The sequence below is a fragment of the Anabrus simplex genome, chromosome X (assembly GCF_040414725.1).
Source record: "Anabrus simplex isolate iqAnaSimp1 chromosome X, ASM4041472v1, whole genome shotgun sequence".
In the NCBI taxonomy this organism is placed as follows: domain Eukaryota; kingdom Metazoa; phylum Arthropoda; class Insecta; order Orthoptera; family Tettigoniidae; genus Anabrus; species Anabrus simplex.
In genome coordinates, this window is record NC_090279.1 from 198762710 (window position 1) to 198780383 (window position 17674).

The window sequence follows — 17674 nt, forward strand, 5'->3', positions numbered from 1 at the left end:
GTATTAAATGTTGGCCCATTTTTACCCTACAGCAGTAATAAATTTTGGAAAAATATCACAATTTTACACGCCGTCACAAACATTGCTGTAACTTCTGAACGACTTGTCTGATTGTCATATTGTCTGATTTTTGTCAAAATAAGTGGATACGCATTCAATGTATCTACATACAAAAAGGTGGCTTGCAAAGTAAAAAAAATGCCTAAATACTTTCTTGATTTAATAAAATTTGAATCAACAGGTGTCCACAACCACATGGATGAACATTCACTATCATTATGTACATCACACGTAATTCACTACTTTCACATAATGTGTGTTCGAGAGCTGCAATAGATAAATACATACCAAGCGAGGATGCCGCCATGTTGTTTACAACGATCGACGTTGACGAAACAAATTGTTGATATGCCAATGGAATGCCACAATACGGTAGAAGATACTCACACCCCTGCATAGAATGATACCCTGTGCTGTGAGCCATGCTAAAAGTTCACGATGACAACCCACAGATGGCACACAGATGTACATCTAAAACTTCGCTAGTCTAGTCCATACAGGTATACGTCAAACCGGTCCTGGTTTATGTTTTGTAGGTCCAACCACGTGCACGTCGAGCCGGCTTGAGAGGTTACTGTATTATGACAAAGGTTATTGCAATTTGTTGTTTAATCCCAAATATATTATTTAATGATTAATAAAGGACACAAGTGTATTTGAAAAGTGGATAGTAGAAGATGTCTTAAATAAGCGCTCTCACCTACCTTAAAGTCTACCAGCTCCTTCTTCTGTGAGGTCTCGTCTGGTTCACCTTTGACTGCCACCCAGTACAAAGGAAGAGGAGACATATCCATTTTGGGTGAATTCTTCACTCGGTGACCAATTCTTGAATCATAGGTTCCTCCTAAAAATCAGAGGGGAAAATTGTTCCGACATAATTATTTGGGATGCGAGTAGATCAGACATTGCAGGTTATAATTGCAGGTTATACATTTCATCTTCTTCGTCCGTATTGAAGATCTACTTGTGATACAAATTCTTATAATTTTGTTAATTACTACCTATTCAATACAATAAAAACATAGTACAAACTTACATATTTATTAAGATGTTTATATGATACATGTTTCACTCCTTTTTCATGAGCGTCATCAGCCAACTATCATTCACTTAAGGTTGTATAAGATCATGAAACAATTCTTTTGGATTAAGATTATTACTATAAAACTAATTGACAAATCTTATAACATTTTAAAAGCCACACAACAATAAAATTATGTCTTTAAGTTAAAACTTTTTGTCTAAAATCTATCTAAATCTAACATTTTATTGACGAAACTCATTTGGTGAACATCTTTTAAATTTAAAAAAATAAATAAAAAATAAATAAAAAATAAAAAACTTTTGAGATCTGGCTAATTGTATGTTGCTTAACTTGTATGATTGTCATTAAAAACTTTGTAAACTATATTGACAATTTTCTGCAGTTGATAATTGTCTATGTTATGGACATTTGACTTGGTCTCGTTGTTGGAGTAATGTTTATACAAATGTATTGGCATTAATTTTATATTGTCAATAGGATAATATTGTTTGTGAACAAACTTGTTGATGAAACACTTTCCAGTGTGATATTAGATTTAAAATGTTCTCGTATGTTCCAAAATGGCTTGTTGGTATATCTGTAATGAAAGATAAAAGAATTATATGTTTATGGTTTTGATTATAATTCTGTATAACTTCTTATTGGAAGAATTGTCACTTACTTTTCTTTCTGCTGTGTAATTGTTTGGTGTTACTCCTAGCCTCTTGAGAACTACTTGTTGTTCTGTTTGCACTTCTTTGCACTCATGAGTAACACCAAACAATTACACAGCAGAAAGAAAAGTAAGTGACAATTCTTCCAATAAGAAGTTATACAGAATTATAATCAAAACCATAAACATAATATTCTTTTATCTTTCATTACAGATATACCAACAAGCCATTTTGGAACATACGAGAACATTTTAAATCTAATATCACATTAGAAAGTGTTTCATCAACAAGTTTGTTCACGAACAATATTATCCTATTGACAATATAAAATTAATGCCAATACATTTGTATAAACGTTACTCCAGCAACGAGAACAAGTCAAATGTCCACAACATAGACAATTATCAACTGCAGAAAATTGTCAATATAGTTTACAAAGTATTTAACGACAATCATACAAGATAAGCAACATACAATTAGCCAGATCTCAAAATTTTTTAAATTTTTTTATTTATTTTTTAAACAATTTAAAAGATGTTCACCAGATGAGTTTCCTCAATAAAATGTTAGACTTAGATAGATTTTAGACAAAAAGTCTTAACTTAAAGACATAATTTTATTGTTGTGTGACTTTTAAAATGTTATAAGATTTGTCAATTAGTTTTATAGGAATAATCTTGATCCAAAAGAATTGTTTCATGATCTTATACAACCTTAAATGAATGATAGTTGGCTGATGATGCTCACGAAAAAGGAGTGAAACATGTACCATATAAACATTTTAAAAATATGTAAGTTTGTACTATGTTTTTATTGTATTGAATAGGTGGTAATTAACAAAATTATAAGAATTTGTATCACAAGTAGATCAGACATTGCCTGTGGATCTATCCTTGAGGAAATTTGTTTGGAAGGGTAATAGGGAGGTACATTCAGGGAAACGGGATGGCCTAGGGAGCGGTGATAAGGGAACAGGGAACTGGAAATCAAGTAGGGATGACATAAAATTGTTAGTGTTGAACTGTAGAAGTATTGTAAAGAAAGGAATAGAATTAAGTAATTTAATAGATATATATTTACCAGATATTGTAATAGGAGTTGAATCATGGCTGAGAAATGACATAATGGATGCAGAAATATTCTCACGGCACTGGAGTGTGTATCGTAGAGATAGGATAGGAAAGGTGGGAGAGGGAGTTTTCATTCTGGTGAAAGAAGAATTTGTAAGCTACGAAAAAGTTATAAAGATGAGACACATGAAATTCTAGGTGTAAGGCTCATTTCTAAAGATAATAGGCAACTTGATATATTTGGAGTGTACAGATCGGGAAAGGGTAGCACTGATGCGGATTCGGAATTATTTGATAGGATAGTCAGCTATGTGGGAAATGACATGGAAAGAAATGTGATTGTAGCGGGAGATCTGAATTTGCCAGATGTCAATTGGGAAGGAAATGCGAACGACAGGAAGCATGACCAACAAATGGCAAATAAGTTAATATGGGAAGGACAGCTGATTCAGAAAGTGATGGAACCTACCAGAGGGAAAAATATTTTGGATGTGGTGCTGATAAAACCAGATGAGCTCTATAGGGAAACTGAAGTAATAGATGGTATTAGTGATCATGAAGCTGTTTTTGTGGTAGTTAAAAATAAATGTGATAGAAAGGAAGGTCTTAAAAGTAGGACTGTTAGGCAGTACCATATGGCTGATAAAGCAGGTATGAGGCAGTTTCTAAAAAGTAACTATGATCGGTGGAAAACGGTAAATAAAAATGTAAACAGACTCTGGGATGGGTTTAAAGAAATTGTTGAGGAATGCGAAAACAGGTTTGTACCTTTAAGGGTGGTAAGGAATGGTAAAGACCCACCTTATTATAATAGAGAAATAAAGAGACTAAGAAGGAGGTGCAGACTGGAAAGAAATAGAGTTAGAAATGGCTGTGGAAGTAAGGAGAAATTGAAGGAACTTACTAGAAAATTGAATCTAGCAAAGAAGGCAGCTAAGGATAACATGATGGCAAGCATAATTGGCAGTCATACGAATTTTAGTGAAAAATGGAAGGGTATGTATAGGTATTTTAAGGCAGAAACAGGTTCCAAGAAGGACATTCCAGGAATAATTAATGAACAAGGGGAGTGTGTATGTGAGGATCTTCAAAAGGCAGAAGTATTCAGTCAGCAGTATGTAAAGATTGTTGGTTACAAGGATAATGTCGAGATAGAGGAAGAGACTAAGGCCAAAGAAGTAATAAAATTTACATATGATAACAATGATATTTACAATAAGATACAAAAGTTGAAAACTAGAAAAGCGGCTGGAATTGATCAGATTTCTACGGATATACTAAAGACAATGGGTTGGGATATAGTACCATATCTGAAGTACTTATTTGATTATTGTTTGGCCGAAGGAGCTATACCAGATGAATGGAGAGTTGCTATAGTAGCCCCTGTGTATAAAGGAAAGGGTGATAGACATAAAGCTGAAAATTACAGGCCAGTAAGTTTGACATGCATTGTATGTAAGCTTTGGGAAGGCATTCTTTCTGATTATATTAGACATGTTTGTGAAATTAATAACTGGTTCGATAGAAGGCAATTCGGTTTTAGGAAAGGTTATTCCACTGAAGCTCAACTTGTAGGATTCCAGCAAGATATAGCAGATATCTTGGATTCTGGAGGTCAAATGGACTGTATCGCGATTGACATGTCTAAAGCATTTGATAGGGTGGATCATGGGAGACTACTGGCAAAAATGAGTGCAATTGGACTAGACAAAAGAGTGACTGAATGGGTTGCTATATTTCTAGAAAATAGATCTCAGAGAGTTAGAGTAGGTGAAGCTTTGTCTGACCCTGTAATAGTTGAGAGGGGAGTTCCTCAGGGCAGTGTTATCGGACCTTTATGTTTTCTTATATATATAAATGATATGAGTAAAGGAGTGGAATCGGAGGTAAGGCTTTTTGCGGATGATGTTATTCTCTACAGAGTGATAAATAAGTTACAAGATTGTGAGCAACTGCAACGTGACCTCGAAAATATTGTGGGATGGACAGCAGGCAATGGTATGTTGATAAACGGGGCTAAAAGTCAGGTTGTGAGTTTCACAAATAGGAAAAGTCCTCTCAGTTTTAATTACTGCGTTGATGGGGTGAAAGTTCCTTTTGGGGATCATTGTAAGTATCTAGGTGTTAATATAAGGAAAGATCTTCACTGGGGTAATCACATAAATGGGATTGTAAATAAAGGGTACCGATCTCTGCACATGGTTATGAGGGTGTTTAGGGGTTGTAGTAAGGATGTAAAGGAGAGTGCATATAAGTCTCTGGTAAGACCCCAACTAGAGTATGGTTCCAATGTATGGGACCCTCACCAGGATTACCTGATTCAAGAACTGGAAAAAATCCAAAGAAAAGCAGCTCGATTTGTTCTGGGTGATTTCCGACAAAAGAGTAGCGTTACAAAAATGTTGCAATGTTTGGGTTGGGAAGAATTGAGAGAAAGAAGAAGAGCTGCTCGACTAAGTGGTATGTTCCAAGCTGTCAGCGGAGAGATGGCGTGGAATGACATTAATAGACGAATAGGTTGGAATGGCGTCTATAAAAGTAGGAAAGATCACAATATGAAGATAAAGTTGGAATTCGAGAGGACAAACTGGGGCAAATATTCATTTATAGGAAGGGGAGTTAGGGATTGGAATAACTTACCAAGGGAGATGTTCAATAAATTTCCAATTTCTTTGAAATCATTTCGGAAAAGGCTAGGAAAGCAACAGATAGGGAATCTGCCACCTGGGCGACTGCCCTAAATGCAGATCAGTATTGATTGATTGATCATTTCTGTCAAATGCACATCTTGTTACTACAAAATGTATTGTTATATGAGACAGAAAACCACATAAGTATTGTCAAACAATCATTAAGCCGCCAAGTTTTAATGGTTTGATACTGCGATTATCCAGGTTAGGCCCCACCGAACAGAACACATCTGACCATAAGTATGTTGCGTAAAGGCCTAAAATCTTCTCTCAGCACGAAGTATATACACTGAGTGGCCAAAAGTAACAGGAAGGGGTGTCCCATTAGAAAATGTGCCGTCTATGACCCCTGAACGCTGGGGCTAGTTGCAGCATAGCTGAGCAGTCTGTCACAGACACCAGTGTCATGAAGATGGCAACAAGTCACGAGTTAACCGACTCTGAACGTGGGACGATCATCGGTGCACGGGTCATAGCATTGCAGAGATTACACACCAATTTGGGTTTCCCAGGTCAACAGCGTGTAGGTTGGATCTTCAATATCGCGTAAACCGCCGCATGGAAAGACAACAGGTGTTTAACGAACGGATATCATGTTGCCTCCACAGAACCATATTGGGCATTCGACGAGCTACTGTGTCAGATCACTGCCCAATCGAATATTGGGAGTCAGGAATCCATTTCTACTAGGACTGTAAGGAGGCAACTGCACCAGCCGACGACCAACTCGTGTCTCTTCGCTGACACCTCGACACAGAGCTCAACAACATGCATGGGGCCCATGAACATCAGCAATGGACTATGGAACAGTGGCAGGGTGTGGTATGGTACAATGAATCCCGGTTCCAGTTGTATCGAGCTGATGGGTGCATGGCCTTGTGGTATGTGCCCCATAAAGCTATGGACCCTGCGTGTCAACAAGGTTGTGTCCAAGCGGGAGGTGGCCCACTTCTGGTCTGGGCGGCGTTCTCCTGGTCGTAACTAGGCCCCATTGTCCGGATGCAGGGAGCGTTGACAGGTGCACGTTAAGTGGACATTCTTTCAGACCATCTGCATCCCTTTCTGGCCCTAGAGTATCCTGATAGAGATGCCATGTTTCAACAGGACAATGTGCAATGTCATCACTCTTTGGTGGCACGCAAGTGGTTGGAGGAGCAACTCATTATCAACACCACATTCAGTGCCTTTCCAATTTTTTGCCACTCAGTGTAATTTAGGAATGTGAAGAGAGTGGGATGTACATTGTCATTGCCAGAGACCCAGCTACTTGCCCAAAAATATTATATTTACAATATAGCAAAATATCGGATATCGTGCAATATTTCTCATACACTGCCACTGCCTTGGGTTGAAATTATTTAAATGTGACATCACTACCAGAATTCAACACATCTAGATTTCATTAACAAACGAACAATAAAAACTCCTCTGCTAGGCTAATGATCCAACAGGAAACACCGTTCCTGCTATGCGGGGACACACACTCATCAGAGAGAAACTCTATGTAATGCAGCCCTGATATGTTAGATCAATGTGTTTTGTCACTGGGAAGGACAAATGCAGACCAATAATTAAGTCACCACAACTCACTGAGACTAACTGTGTGAGGAGAAAATGCAAGTCACCAGAAAGGAGAGAACACAATCATGCACGAAGCTCTCTAGGGAAGAGTATATATCCTTGTCAAATGTTGGCTGACAGGTGGGAGAGGTGGTGATGCAGAAGGTTGCCCCAGTTAATACAAGATGCGAACTTGAGCGCACATGCCGCACATGGAAGCAGCTGCTGTCCTTTATTCTTGTTCTGTCTGGTGAGTGTGATTTAAAGACATATGGCAAGGCTACATTGTTGGCCTTTCTCATTATTGAGGGTTGTACAACAGTGTAAAATGAAGGGTCTCAACACTAGGAAGTCCTCTGCAGGCAATGTGACAAAATTGCATCAGAATGGTTTCCTGCCAGAAACAGCAGCTTCGAAAAAACTGCCGCAGAAGAGAGTTCAACCCTCCAGGACTCCGGACATAATTAAGAAGGTAAAGGCTGCTGTCCTGAAGGAAAATCCACCAACTCAAAAATACCTTGCCAGGCACACAAGCACAATTAAAGGTACAGTCTACCATATAATTAAAGAAGATATGAACCTGGTAAAGCAGCATAAGGCCAGGCATCTTTTCAAAACAAGACACATTACAGAACGGTTCACTAATGCCAGAAAATTATACAAAAACTACCTAACAGGGGATGAATGGCAGTCGGCTCTTACCCTGGATGAAGCTTTGGTTTATTTGGATGACACCAACAAGCCCCGGGCAATTTACTATCGCCCGAAAGGCCAAAAGGGGCACTCAAACTTTGTCAAGGAAAACAAAGAAAAGTTTGCTAGGGGGTTCATGGTAGTGGCAGGATATTTTACATGGAATGAACTCAGAATCCTCCAGAGTGCCAATAATGTAAAGGTCAACGCTACCTAGTTCCAGAAGGATATCACGGACCCCTCTGTCGACGAAGATATCCCTTGGCTGTACGATGAGGATGATTCAAATGTCTGGATCCACTTAGAGAAAGTTCCAGTCATACTGCCAGATCATCAGTCACCTACTACGAAAGAAGAGAAGCAGAGACGGATGTCCGTGTCATACTACCATTTAGTGACATCCCTGTCAAATCCCTGGACGACTTGCCGATTTATTTCTGTGCCTTTGGTCTCTTGAAAAGAGGGCTTTCTTCTATACGTCCCACCACCATTGGGGGTCTTTGCAAAGTGTGCAAGGAGGTATGAGATAATATTCCTCTTCCTGTACTCCATCGAAGTGTCTACTTTTTTTGTTTTGTTTTTGTTGTTGTTGCTTTACGTCGCACCAACACAGATAGGTCGTATGGCGATGATGGGATAGGAAAGGCCTAGGAATGGGAAGGAAGTGGCCGTGGCCTTAATTAAGGTACAGCCCCAGCATTTGCCTGGTATGAAAATGGGAAACCACGGAAAACCATCTTCAGGGCTGCCAACAGTGGGGTTCGAACCCACTATTTCCCGGATGCAAGGTCACAGCTGCGCGCTCCTAACCACATGGCCAACTAGCCCGGTGAAGTGTTCTATAGTGGAAATTGAGATATAGGGAATAGTCCGTCCCCGTGGCTATCACATCGAGCACAACGGGGTCTGGAGAAAAGGAATCGCCTAGGACAAAAGGTAAATCAAAATCATCCAAACCTAACTGGGGCAACCCTCCATATACAATTCCTAAACACTAGAAGCGTGACTAAAGCATTGGTTCAATTCCAAATCTGTCTGAATTGCTCATATGCTGTTGATAGTGATTTGTTCGTTGAGGGGTGATGTTAGCTCTTTGCTGTCCCTAACGCTTCAGAACACTTGACTATTATCACCCGCCTGCCGTGCTGAACGGTGCATAGTGTTCGTCAGACTCACGTTCATTAGAAGTGTGTTGAGAGAGATACTGAAGAGACTTGTGAAACCACACTGTATTCCCTTGACTCAGAAGGCTGTCAGGACCTGGTTGACAGCATTTCCTGTGTGTATTTCCCAAGCAGACCTACTTCATAAACATAGCCTTTCAGTTAGAGATTCAGTGCCTTTCCAATTTTTGGCCACTCAGTGTAATTTAGGATTGTGAAGAGAGTGGGATGTACATTGTCACTGCCAGAGACCCACCAATGGTCGTGTACATTTTGTGGGAGGGTAAAATCACTGATTCGACTTCCTATAAACCCCCAAACCAATTCGGGATTTAGAAATAACATTCACCCTAATACATATCGAAGAACAGATATAAAATTTGTTAGAAAAATATAGAGTAGTTTCCCAGTTATAAAAAATCAACATAAAAATTGACAACAAAATCTTTAAAAAATTCTGCTCGAAGATAGACTGCCAAACGGTCCATGTATTAGGTTTATTTGGAGCTCTCTACCTAAATGAGACAAGAAAAGCTCACCACTCCAATGTTCTCCAGCTGTGGGCCCAAGATGGGTGGCATTCAGCTACAGAAGGTTCCTGTTCCTCTTGTTCTCATCGAGATTTGACGACGTCATCAGGAATATCAGGCAACAAACAGGCAAACTAGCAGCCATAGATGCTTTCATTGAAAACTGTAAAAAGAATCACACTATTAGTGAATTTGCAGTCACAGACAAGATGTTACAACCGTTCAGAGGCCAATCTGGGTTTGTTTAGTTTATGCTAAGTACACCCAGTAGGTATGGGATGAAACTATATACCCTATGCTGTTCCAAGACATTATATGTACCGTATTTGTAATCGTGAGATGAACTGTGCTAAACAGAAAGGTGTTGGCCCCTGTGTAGTATCCAATGCTCATGCTGAAATTGTGAATTCTTCCTACAGAGAATACCAATAGCACCATCAGTGTTCCACTAGCAAAATACTTACAAAAAATAACTAATCGATGGCCAAGAAAACAGAAACAACTTATCGGAGCAGGAAATTTCTACACACATCCGCCCTGTGTCTTCTGGAGATCGAATGAAAATAAGACCTAATATACCGTCCCTCCTTATCGTAATTGTGTCATAACTTGCACCAGTTGCCTGAAAACTATTTGTAAGGGTTTGTGTGCAAGTATGATACATTTCAGTGCAAAAAATATTCAAAATTGGTCATAGCTTACGTATATTGTTTGTAAATCATTCGTAAGAATTTATGTGTAAAATGGATAATAACTAGCGTTAGGTGTTTGTAAATCATCTGTAAGAATTTGTAAGTACCCGTAATAAAAGAGTTTCCTACTACATTTCTCATTAAAATGTCGGGGCGGGATGTGTGAAATTGAATTCCACTCCGCGTTCTTCGTCAGTGAGTACAAATAATATATTTAATTTAATAGTGAAATGTACACTCAAGTTTGAGCATTACACAAATAATATATGCTACACTGAATATAGGCTCTTTAATTCGCTTCCACACGTCACACTAGAGGCGGAAAACTATCGACCACTATCGTCTGATATCGATAGTCAGTTGCCTACTATCGATAGTCAACGATAGGTTTTTTTCTTCTTTTTTTTTTCCCTCTTTGGCTTATTTTATACCCTAACAGAAATCATTTCTCTTACATGATCCTTGGTCTCGACATACTTTCTAAAAGCATTAATATACCTCGTCTTGTCTGACACGTGGAAAAAGTCACATAGGTTGCCAACACTCTCATCACCATAGTAGATATCCAAAGTAAAAGTGGAGGGCCAGTTATTTTTTGTATATTTTTGTATATATTTTGTTATTTTTGTATAGTACCTTTGAATCACTGATACCTTTTGTCATTCTCTCATGTCTCTGCTGACTAGAGCTGGAACCAAGATGAGATGATGTGGACACATTTTCCATAAGCCTGTTGTTTAAATTGCTCACAAGACTTCTGAAAAACTGCTTTCTGTCAATTTTTACAATTTTTTTTTTTTTTTTTAGAATCATGTAATCCTATGTTTCTAAACATTTTGTTTTCTTAAACTGTTCTGTAGTATTCTCCAGGAGATGAGTTACACATAGATTCAAACACTTTTATAGTGTGCTTGATTGCATTCTGAGCCTCTGTCAGACTTGTCTCTCTTTTCTGCAACTCTAATGACAAATCAGCTAACTCAACAAGAGCATCATACATATAATTGCTATATTTTCTAGGAATTCTACACATGTTAACATATTTTCTAGACCTTGGAATTTTGCCCTTTCTTTGGAGTCTCTCTGGTGCTCATTTTTGGGCTCACTAAAATGTTTTACTAGTGCACTATAGTTTTCCCAGACAGCTTTTACAGTTCTCTGGCTCAATGCTACCCATCTTATTGTAAATATTTTGGATTTACATGGATTCACACAAACATAACAAGTGGAAGAAGGTTGTTGTGCTCACTTCCCGCTCTCCGAATCCAATAGCAGTGTAGCCAACATTAGAGAACCAGAAAACCACCTAGGAGTGTAAAATCGATCGTATCTTATGAACATAAAACCGCAAGTTTCGATTTTTTTTTTTTTTTTTTTTTTTTTTTTGCTGGGGCTTTACGTCGCACCGACACAGATAGGTCTTACGGCGACGATGGGGTAGGAAAGGCCTACGAGTTGGAAGGAAGCGGCCGTGGTCTTAATTAAGGTACAGCCGCAGCATTTGCCTGGTGTGAAAACGGGAAACCACGGAAAACCATCTTTAGGGCTGCCGATAGTGGGATTCGAACCTACTATCTCCCGGATGCAAGCTCACAGCCGCACGCCTAACTCGCCCGGTAAGTTTCGATATTAGTCTGATATTAGTCCGCTAGAGTACACCCATGACGTTTCAGTGCTATGTATAGATTATAAGATTTTCTTACTGAATGTAAAAATCTTACGTCATTGTAAAATGGGAAAAATTTTTCCGGAACGGCGTTCCGGCCCGTTCCGGTCCAACTAAACCACTGTATCTCTGTGTACCTGCGACTTCAGTGCCGGCAGAAATACTATTTAGCATTTTAGAAGGTGGGATTCTCCATTCAACCTAACCTTAGTTGAGTTGGTGCCAATACGGGACCAAAAAATGAGATTTATAAGTTGTCAGAGATTGTATGTTGACGAGGAAAGATAAGGCACATTTAGGTCAAAAATGAAAACAACTGAAAACTCTCCTGCCAGCTGTTGAGAATGCTGTAAAACATTTTTCCAAATAGATTACAATACCCAAGAAAATGTCGGGCGATCGCAAAATGAACACTGCAGCTGAAAAAGAATTTATCGGACGGTCACGTTATGGGCAAGCGCGTGTAGCCCGAGAATGTCTCGGACGTGCCACTGAAGAGATTTATGAGTGATTCCGATTTGAACTTCAGAAATTACATAGCATGAAACTGTTGTGCTTTGGAATGATTTTTTGTAGATTGCGTTCTATTTTCAGGCATAATGGTATGATTCGATCCACTTTTTGAAAACTATCGATTTTTTAAAATGTTGTTTGATCGGGGCGTCGACCTATAGAGATCTTTTGCCCCTACTTGCACCATGTGACATGAACCTGCGTGTAATTGGAATGGAGGAACTGTAGAATGTTGATTGTGAGGAAAGGAACATTAAGGACGACACAAACACCCAGTCCCCAGGCCAGGGATATTAATAATTTACAATTAAACACCCCTGACCCAGCCGGGAATCGAATCCGGGCCACCGGGTAACAGGCGGACGCGTTGCCTCCTTCACCGCGGGGCCAAACAAACTATCGATTACTATCGATAGTAAAACTCATAATATCGGAAAATATCGATGGCGATAGTTTGCCGCCTCTACGTCACACCCACGTTATAAAAACATTCAACCAGTTCACCAGGATGTTCACTTGTTCATAACTTAATATTGCCAACCCCACAGGGTTGCCAATACTGTAAGAATTAAATCCGCTAAATTACTCACATTTATTTTAAGAAATAAACAAACAAATATAAATAAATAAATTTCACATATATATATATATAACCATCGATAAATAATAAAAATGCCGTAACCGGCGGGTGAAAGTTACGTTACACAACACGGCCCAGAGGACGTCGCAAAACACTCAGCATGCTTGCCAACGTCTGCATTGTTACTAACAAGACGATTGGGCCAAGACAGAGCCATCTACAGTAGACGGGTACAATTGTAGTTGATCTTGATTGGGCTGAATCGGTTATGTCCGGGGAGGAAGTATAGTACGCGAACCTTTTCTTGATACCTGAACTCCACAGTGCTTAATGGGAACTTGGGATCAAGAAAAGTTTCGCGTACTTTAAGTAAATTCGTGTCCTCACCCCGAGGTGGTGCAAATCTTTTTAAGCACATCCCCAATGGAGATGAGCTACATGTATCATTTGAACCACATACTGGCCCTTCTGCCATTCTTAAATTTCTGGCAATTCCGCGAATCGAACCCGAGGACGGCAGCTAAAAAGACTAACCGTCACGCTACTGAGGCGGATGTGCGGGGAGTGACAAGTGGTGACAAGTCAATTGGACGAAGCACGAAGGGGTGAGGACAAGGGAGTGAAAGTCTAATGGGGCTTATGGTTCCAAACTATAGCTAGCTTCAGGTAATTTTAGTCTCACTTTTTAGACGGCGCTGGAGGTCATTCATAACGTGTAAATAGTTACAGTCATTATAAAAACAACTGAAGACTAAACAGTTCTCCGCAAGATGTCGCAGCGATCTCAACCGTCCTGTCCAAATAGGATAGAATAGAGATGAAACTCAATGATAAATTGGATGGTGTTATGCATCAACTGACCAAGCGCCAAAATCGATTTTTTTAGATTATTGCACCATCTGGTAGCGAAAGGTGTAAACTTTACATAGGTTATGGTTCGGACTTTTATTCTCAATATGATTTCGCAGGAAATGCATTTTGACCAAACGCCAACCTCACAATCATTAAATTGAAGTTTTGCATCAAGTGACCAACCACCATTTCTGAGTCTGAATTACGCATCAAATGACCACACGACACGCGTGCAGTCACTTGGTCGTATGATGCTAAATGTGGATTCCCGTGTCGCAGATTCACGAGCAGGTTTTCTTCCTTGTTACACAGCTTTCGAATTTGCATTGTTTCTCCGCAATGTGTCATCATTGTAGTTAACCTACTCTTTCTCTATTCACTGAAATCCGTCATTGTGGTAATAAGTACTTAAGTCTAAGAACATAGCAATGGATCGTTATCCTCATATATCACGGTCTGAGCGAATTCTCTTGTTAGAATCAGATGCTTCAATAATCTTCTGTTAATTCACAAATCAGAGCTTATATGTATTGTTTAATGTATTTAAAATACGTTCCTATCTTAGGAGTCCAAATATATTTTAGAGGGTTCCATCACACCTGCAAACGCTACGCCCATTTCAATACACGCAGATCACTGGCAGTCGACGAACAGCTTCATAACGCTGAGTTCATTGACAGATGACCGAAATTCTTTGGTTACATTATGCGAATTTGTGGTAAGTTGATGTGGCCCGTTACCATTACACCTATTAGATATCATATGTCACGATACAATATCCTGTTAAACACATTTGTAAATTTTTTTAAATGTAGTACTTAATCGTTCAGCATAAATACATGCTATATCAGATTACTGTTGACAAGAGATAAAATAAAAATAACCAAACAAACTACAAACAAAAATCTTAGTACATAACAAAACACGGCAAAAATAATCACTTACTAAGGACGAGATTTGAAGTCGACCTCCTGTAGGCTCTTCTGTAACTAGAATAAGTGAGGAGAGTTTGTAATAAAGTGCTGGAAAAGATACACACACGGATAATAAAATTAAAAAAAATAAAAATCAATTGGTCACTAACACAAAGAGATGTTCCAGTTTTTCTAGGCAAGGTAACTCTTATTTTCTTGGTAATGCTTGTTATACTAATATTTCATTGAGAAGTAGGCCTAAATGGGCAGTTGAATAAAAGAAGCACTGAGCATCAATAGCACTCGAGTGGAAATTCGTTCACGTTGATGTATTTTATTTTTGATAAACACAAACATTCACTGTTCATGTTCAGATTCTTCTCTTGGTGAAAGTAAAAGATCTTGAGGAAGTCTACTTTTAATCCGTCGTGGAAGTGTGGATCGTTTTCCAAGGGCGAAGAACACAGCACCAGGCACATTTTGGAGTTTCTTGAAGAACGTCTTGGCGTGCATTGAAATCACGTGTTCCAAAGTGTCTAACTGAAGTTCACGATGTAACTGTTTGTTTCGGACGTACCAAGGAGCGTTGGTGATGATACGGAGAACTTTGTTTTGGAATGATTGCAGGCGTCTGATAGTGGTTTGAGCCGCCCCTCCCCAGACTGGACAGGCGTAGGTGAATAAAGGACGGAGCAGTGATTTGTAGAGAAGTAATCCACATTCAAATTTGAGGGAAGATTTCCTGTTTAGGAGAGGATATAGTCTTCTTAGTCGTGCATAACTTAGATTTAATTTCTGATTTATATGGTATTTCCATGATAAGCGACGGTCAAGGAATACTCCCAGGTACTTCACGGCCTTGTCGTTAGGCGTCCATTGGATGGCTGTTCCATTTAGGAAGATTGGTAGTGGGAGAGGTGGACGTCGAAGAGTAAAGATCATGGTTTCACATTTTGGTACATTCAGTGAAATTCTACAGTCATCTAACCACGTTGATATAGTTTGCAGTGGCACACTTGTAAATAAGGAATTCAAAATGTGTATGCACGTTTCCTAGCTTTCCCTAAAATGTTTTTTTGTAATCGATGAAAATAATACAACAGAGGAAGCTGTTCCAATTGATAAGAAACATGCAACTGAAGGTGTAGATCCCACAACATTCTCTCCAGCAAAAGTTAACCAACAACACTTGACTGCAGTAAACGAATTTCAGGTGTGTTAAATGCGTTACTAAATGTACTTAAATTTTCATTGATCTATTTAAGTTCGTCGCCGGCTTCAGAATGAAAATGGATCAGCTCTACATGGTCTACTCACTCCGTTATGGCCCAATGGAAAACCAGTTTCAGAAGCGAAGCTGAACGACCTGCGCTCCCTCATGAAGCGAATTCCCAACGATGCTAAGCCTTTCTATAAGGACCTGTTTAGTGAACCTGGAATAGACGATGATATAGATGGGTCTGATTGTGGAAATATGGATTTTGAACTCGAAAATTCTTAAAATCCTGCATTATGTTACACCAGTGTAATTTCTATACTATATTCTACAATTCATGTTTTTCTGTGTCATGTTGTATTCTGTTATGTATAACTTAATCCTGAACTTAAATAAGGAATAACATTAGTTAACAAGTATCATATTTTACACTGCACTGAATTTTTGAAAGTCCATTCGATCACTAAATGACAGTTTTATTTGTTGGTCAAGTGATGCTAAACAAAAAATCTAAGGTAACCGCAATAAAGCATCAAGTGACCAAGCGCCATTATCTCAGATTACGACAATATACTTCAAATATCCCTAAATTTTATACATTAAGAAGAAAATTTATGTTTCTGTCTTCATTTTGGTATAGAATACCTCACATTTAACAGAAAATGTGAATTAATACAAAGGATTTTGCGTTTGTGTCAATATCTCAAAATCTACTTTTGGCGCTTGGTCAAGTGATGCATAACACCATCCAATTTCGGTACCAAGCCACTCGGCGCTAGTAGTTTGTGTCTCATCACAGATAGCGCCACAGTGCGCATTTTGTGCACTATCTTACTGCTATTATCAAGAGATAGCGCAGAGAAGCGAGATCCGGTGCAGTGACGCACATCCGGGTGATAGGGGGTAGAAAAACTGAGTGACAGGATCGAGAAGAACAAATTGAGTTGCATTGGACACATTATGAGGATGGAGGAGGGAAGGATACCAGAACAAGTGTCAAAAACAGTATAAGAAAAAGAAGAGTGGACTGGAATACAATTACTGTAGGGGAGTGGTGGAAGGAGAAGCAAGGGTTGATAAGTGCCATCATCACCCCGACTTGGCAGGAGCTCGACAAGGGGAAATGAAAATGATGAGGAGCAGAACTGTAGCAATAAATAACATTTTAGCATAAGAGAATCCACTTACAGTACACTGTTATTCAAGCTGTAACAAAGTAAAGCTATAAAATAGAAATGACAAATCCTCAGGGCTGGAATTACATTTCCATGGTTTCCTATTTTCACACCAGGCAAATGCTGGGGCTGTACCTTAAGGCCACGGTGGCCACTTCCTTCCCACTCTGATCCCATCGGCGCCATAAACCTATCTGTGTTGGTGCAATGTAAAGCCAATTGTAAAATTATTATTATTTCAAATTTTAGAGTTTAAAATTCAGATTTGATCTTTTCTCTGTCCACCCGTTCATGCCCGGACTCTCTTTCACCTCTACGCTCCAGGATATCCCCGCAACAAGTGGTAGCATAGCTTGGTTGAAAGGGTCTGGACAAAGCCCCTTTTGACGGCTTTTCATAGAATATGAAACCAAACTCTATATATTTTCCTGTTTCTGGAATTTTCCAAGTTTGGTCAACTTTTCCTTCACTAAGGCTGGTCCTAGGGAAGTCCCTGTACCATGGTATCTGTGCAAGGAAGAAGTAATTTATGAACTGTTAATTAGAAAGTTCCAGTCTGGTGGCACGGTTGCGACAGATGCACGTAGACATAAAGAATCTTT

General features: G+C 39.1%; 1 protein-coding gene across 9 annotated transcripts in view; it reads right to left on the reverse strand.

Moving 5' to 3' along the window:
- The window catches only part of LOC136886864 (zinc finger protein OZF), a 229277-nt gene that overhangs the window by 147442 nt on the left and 64161 nt on the right, over positions 1-17674 (reverse strand). For 4 of the 9 annotated variants that reach the window (XM_068230657.1, XM_068230659.1, XM_068230658.1 and 1 more), the window contains exons 1-3: positions 10264-10454; positions 9474-9627; positions 765-904 (exon numbers count right to left, since the gene is read on the reverse strand). The exons of the other annotated variants lie outside the window; for them this stretch is intronic. In XM_068230657.1, coding sequence (XP_068086758.1) covers positions 765-854 — 90 coding nt within the window. In that variant the 5' untranslated portion in view covers positions 855-904; positions 9474-9627; positions 10264-10454. Of the gene's footprint in view, positions 1-764; positions 905-9473; positions 9628-10263; positions 10455-17674 lie in introns of those variants that run through there. 9 annotated transcript variants of the gene reach the window in all.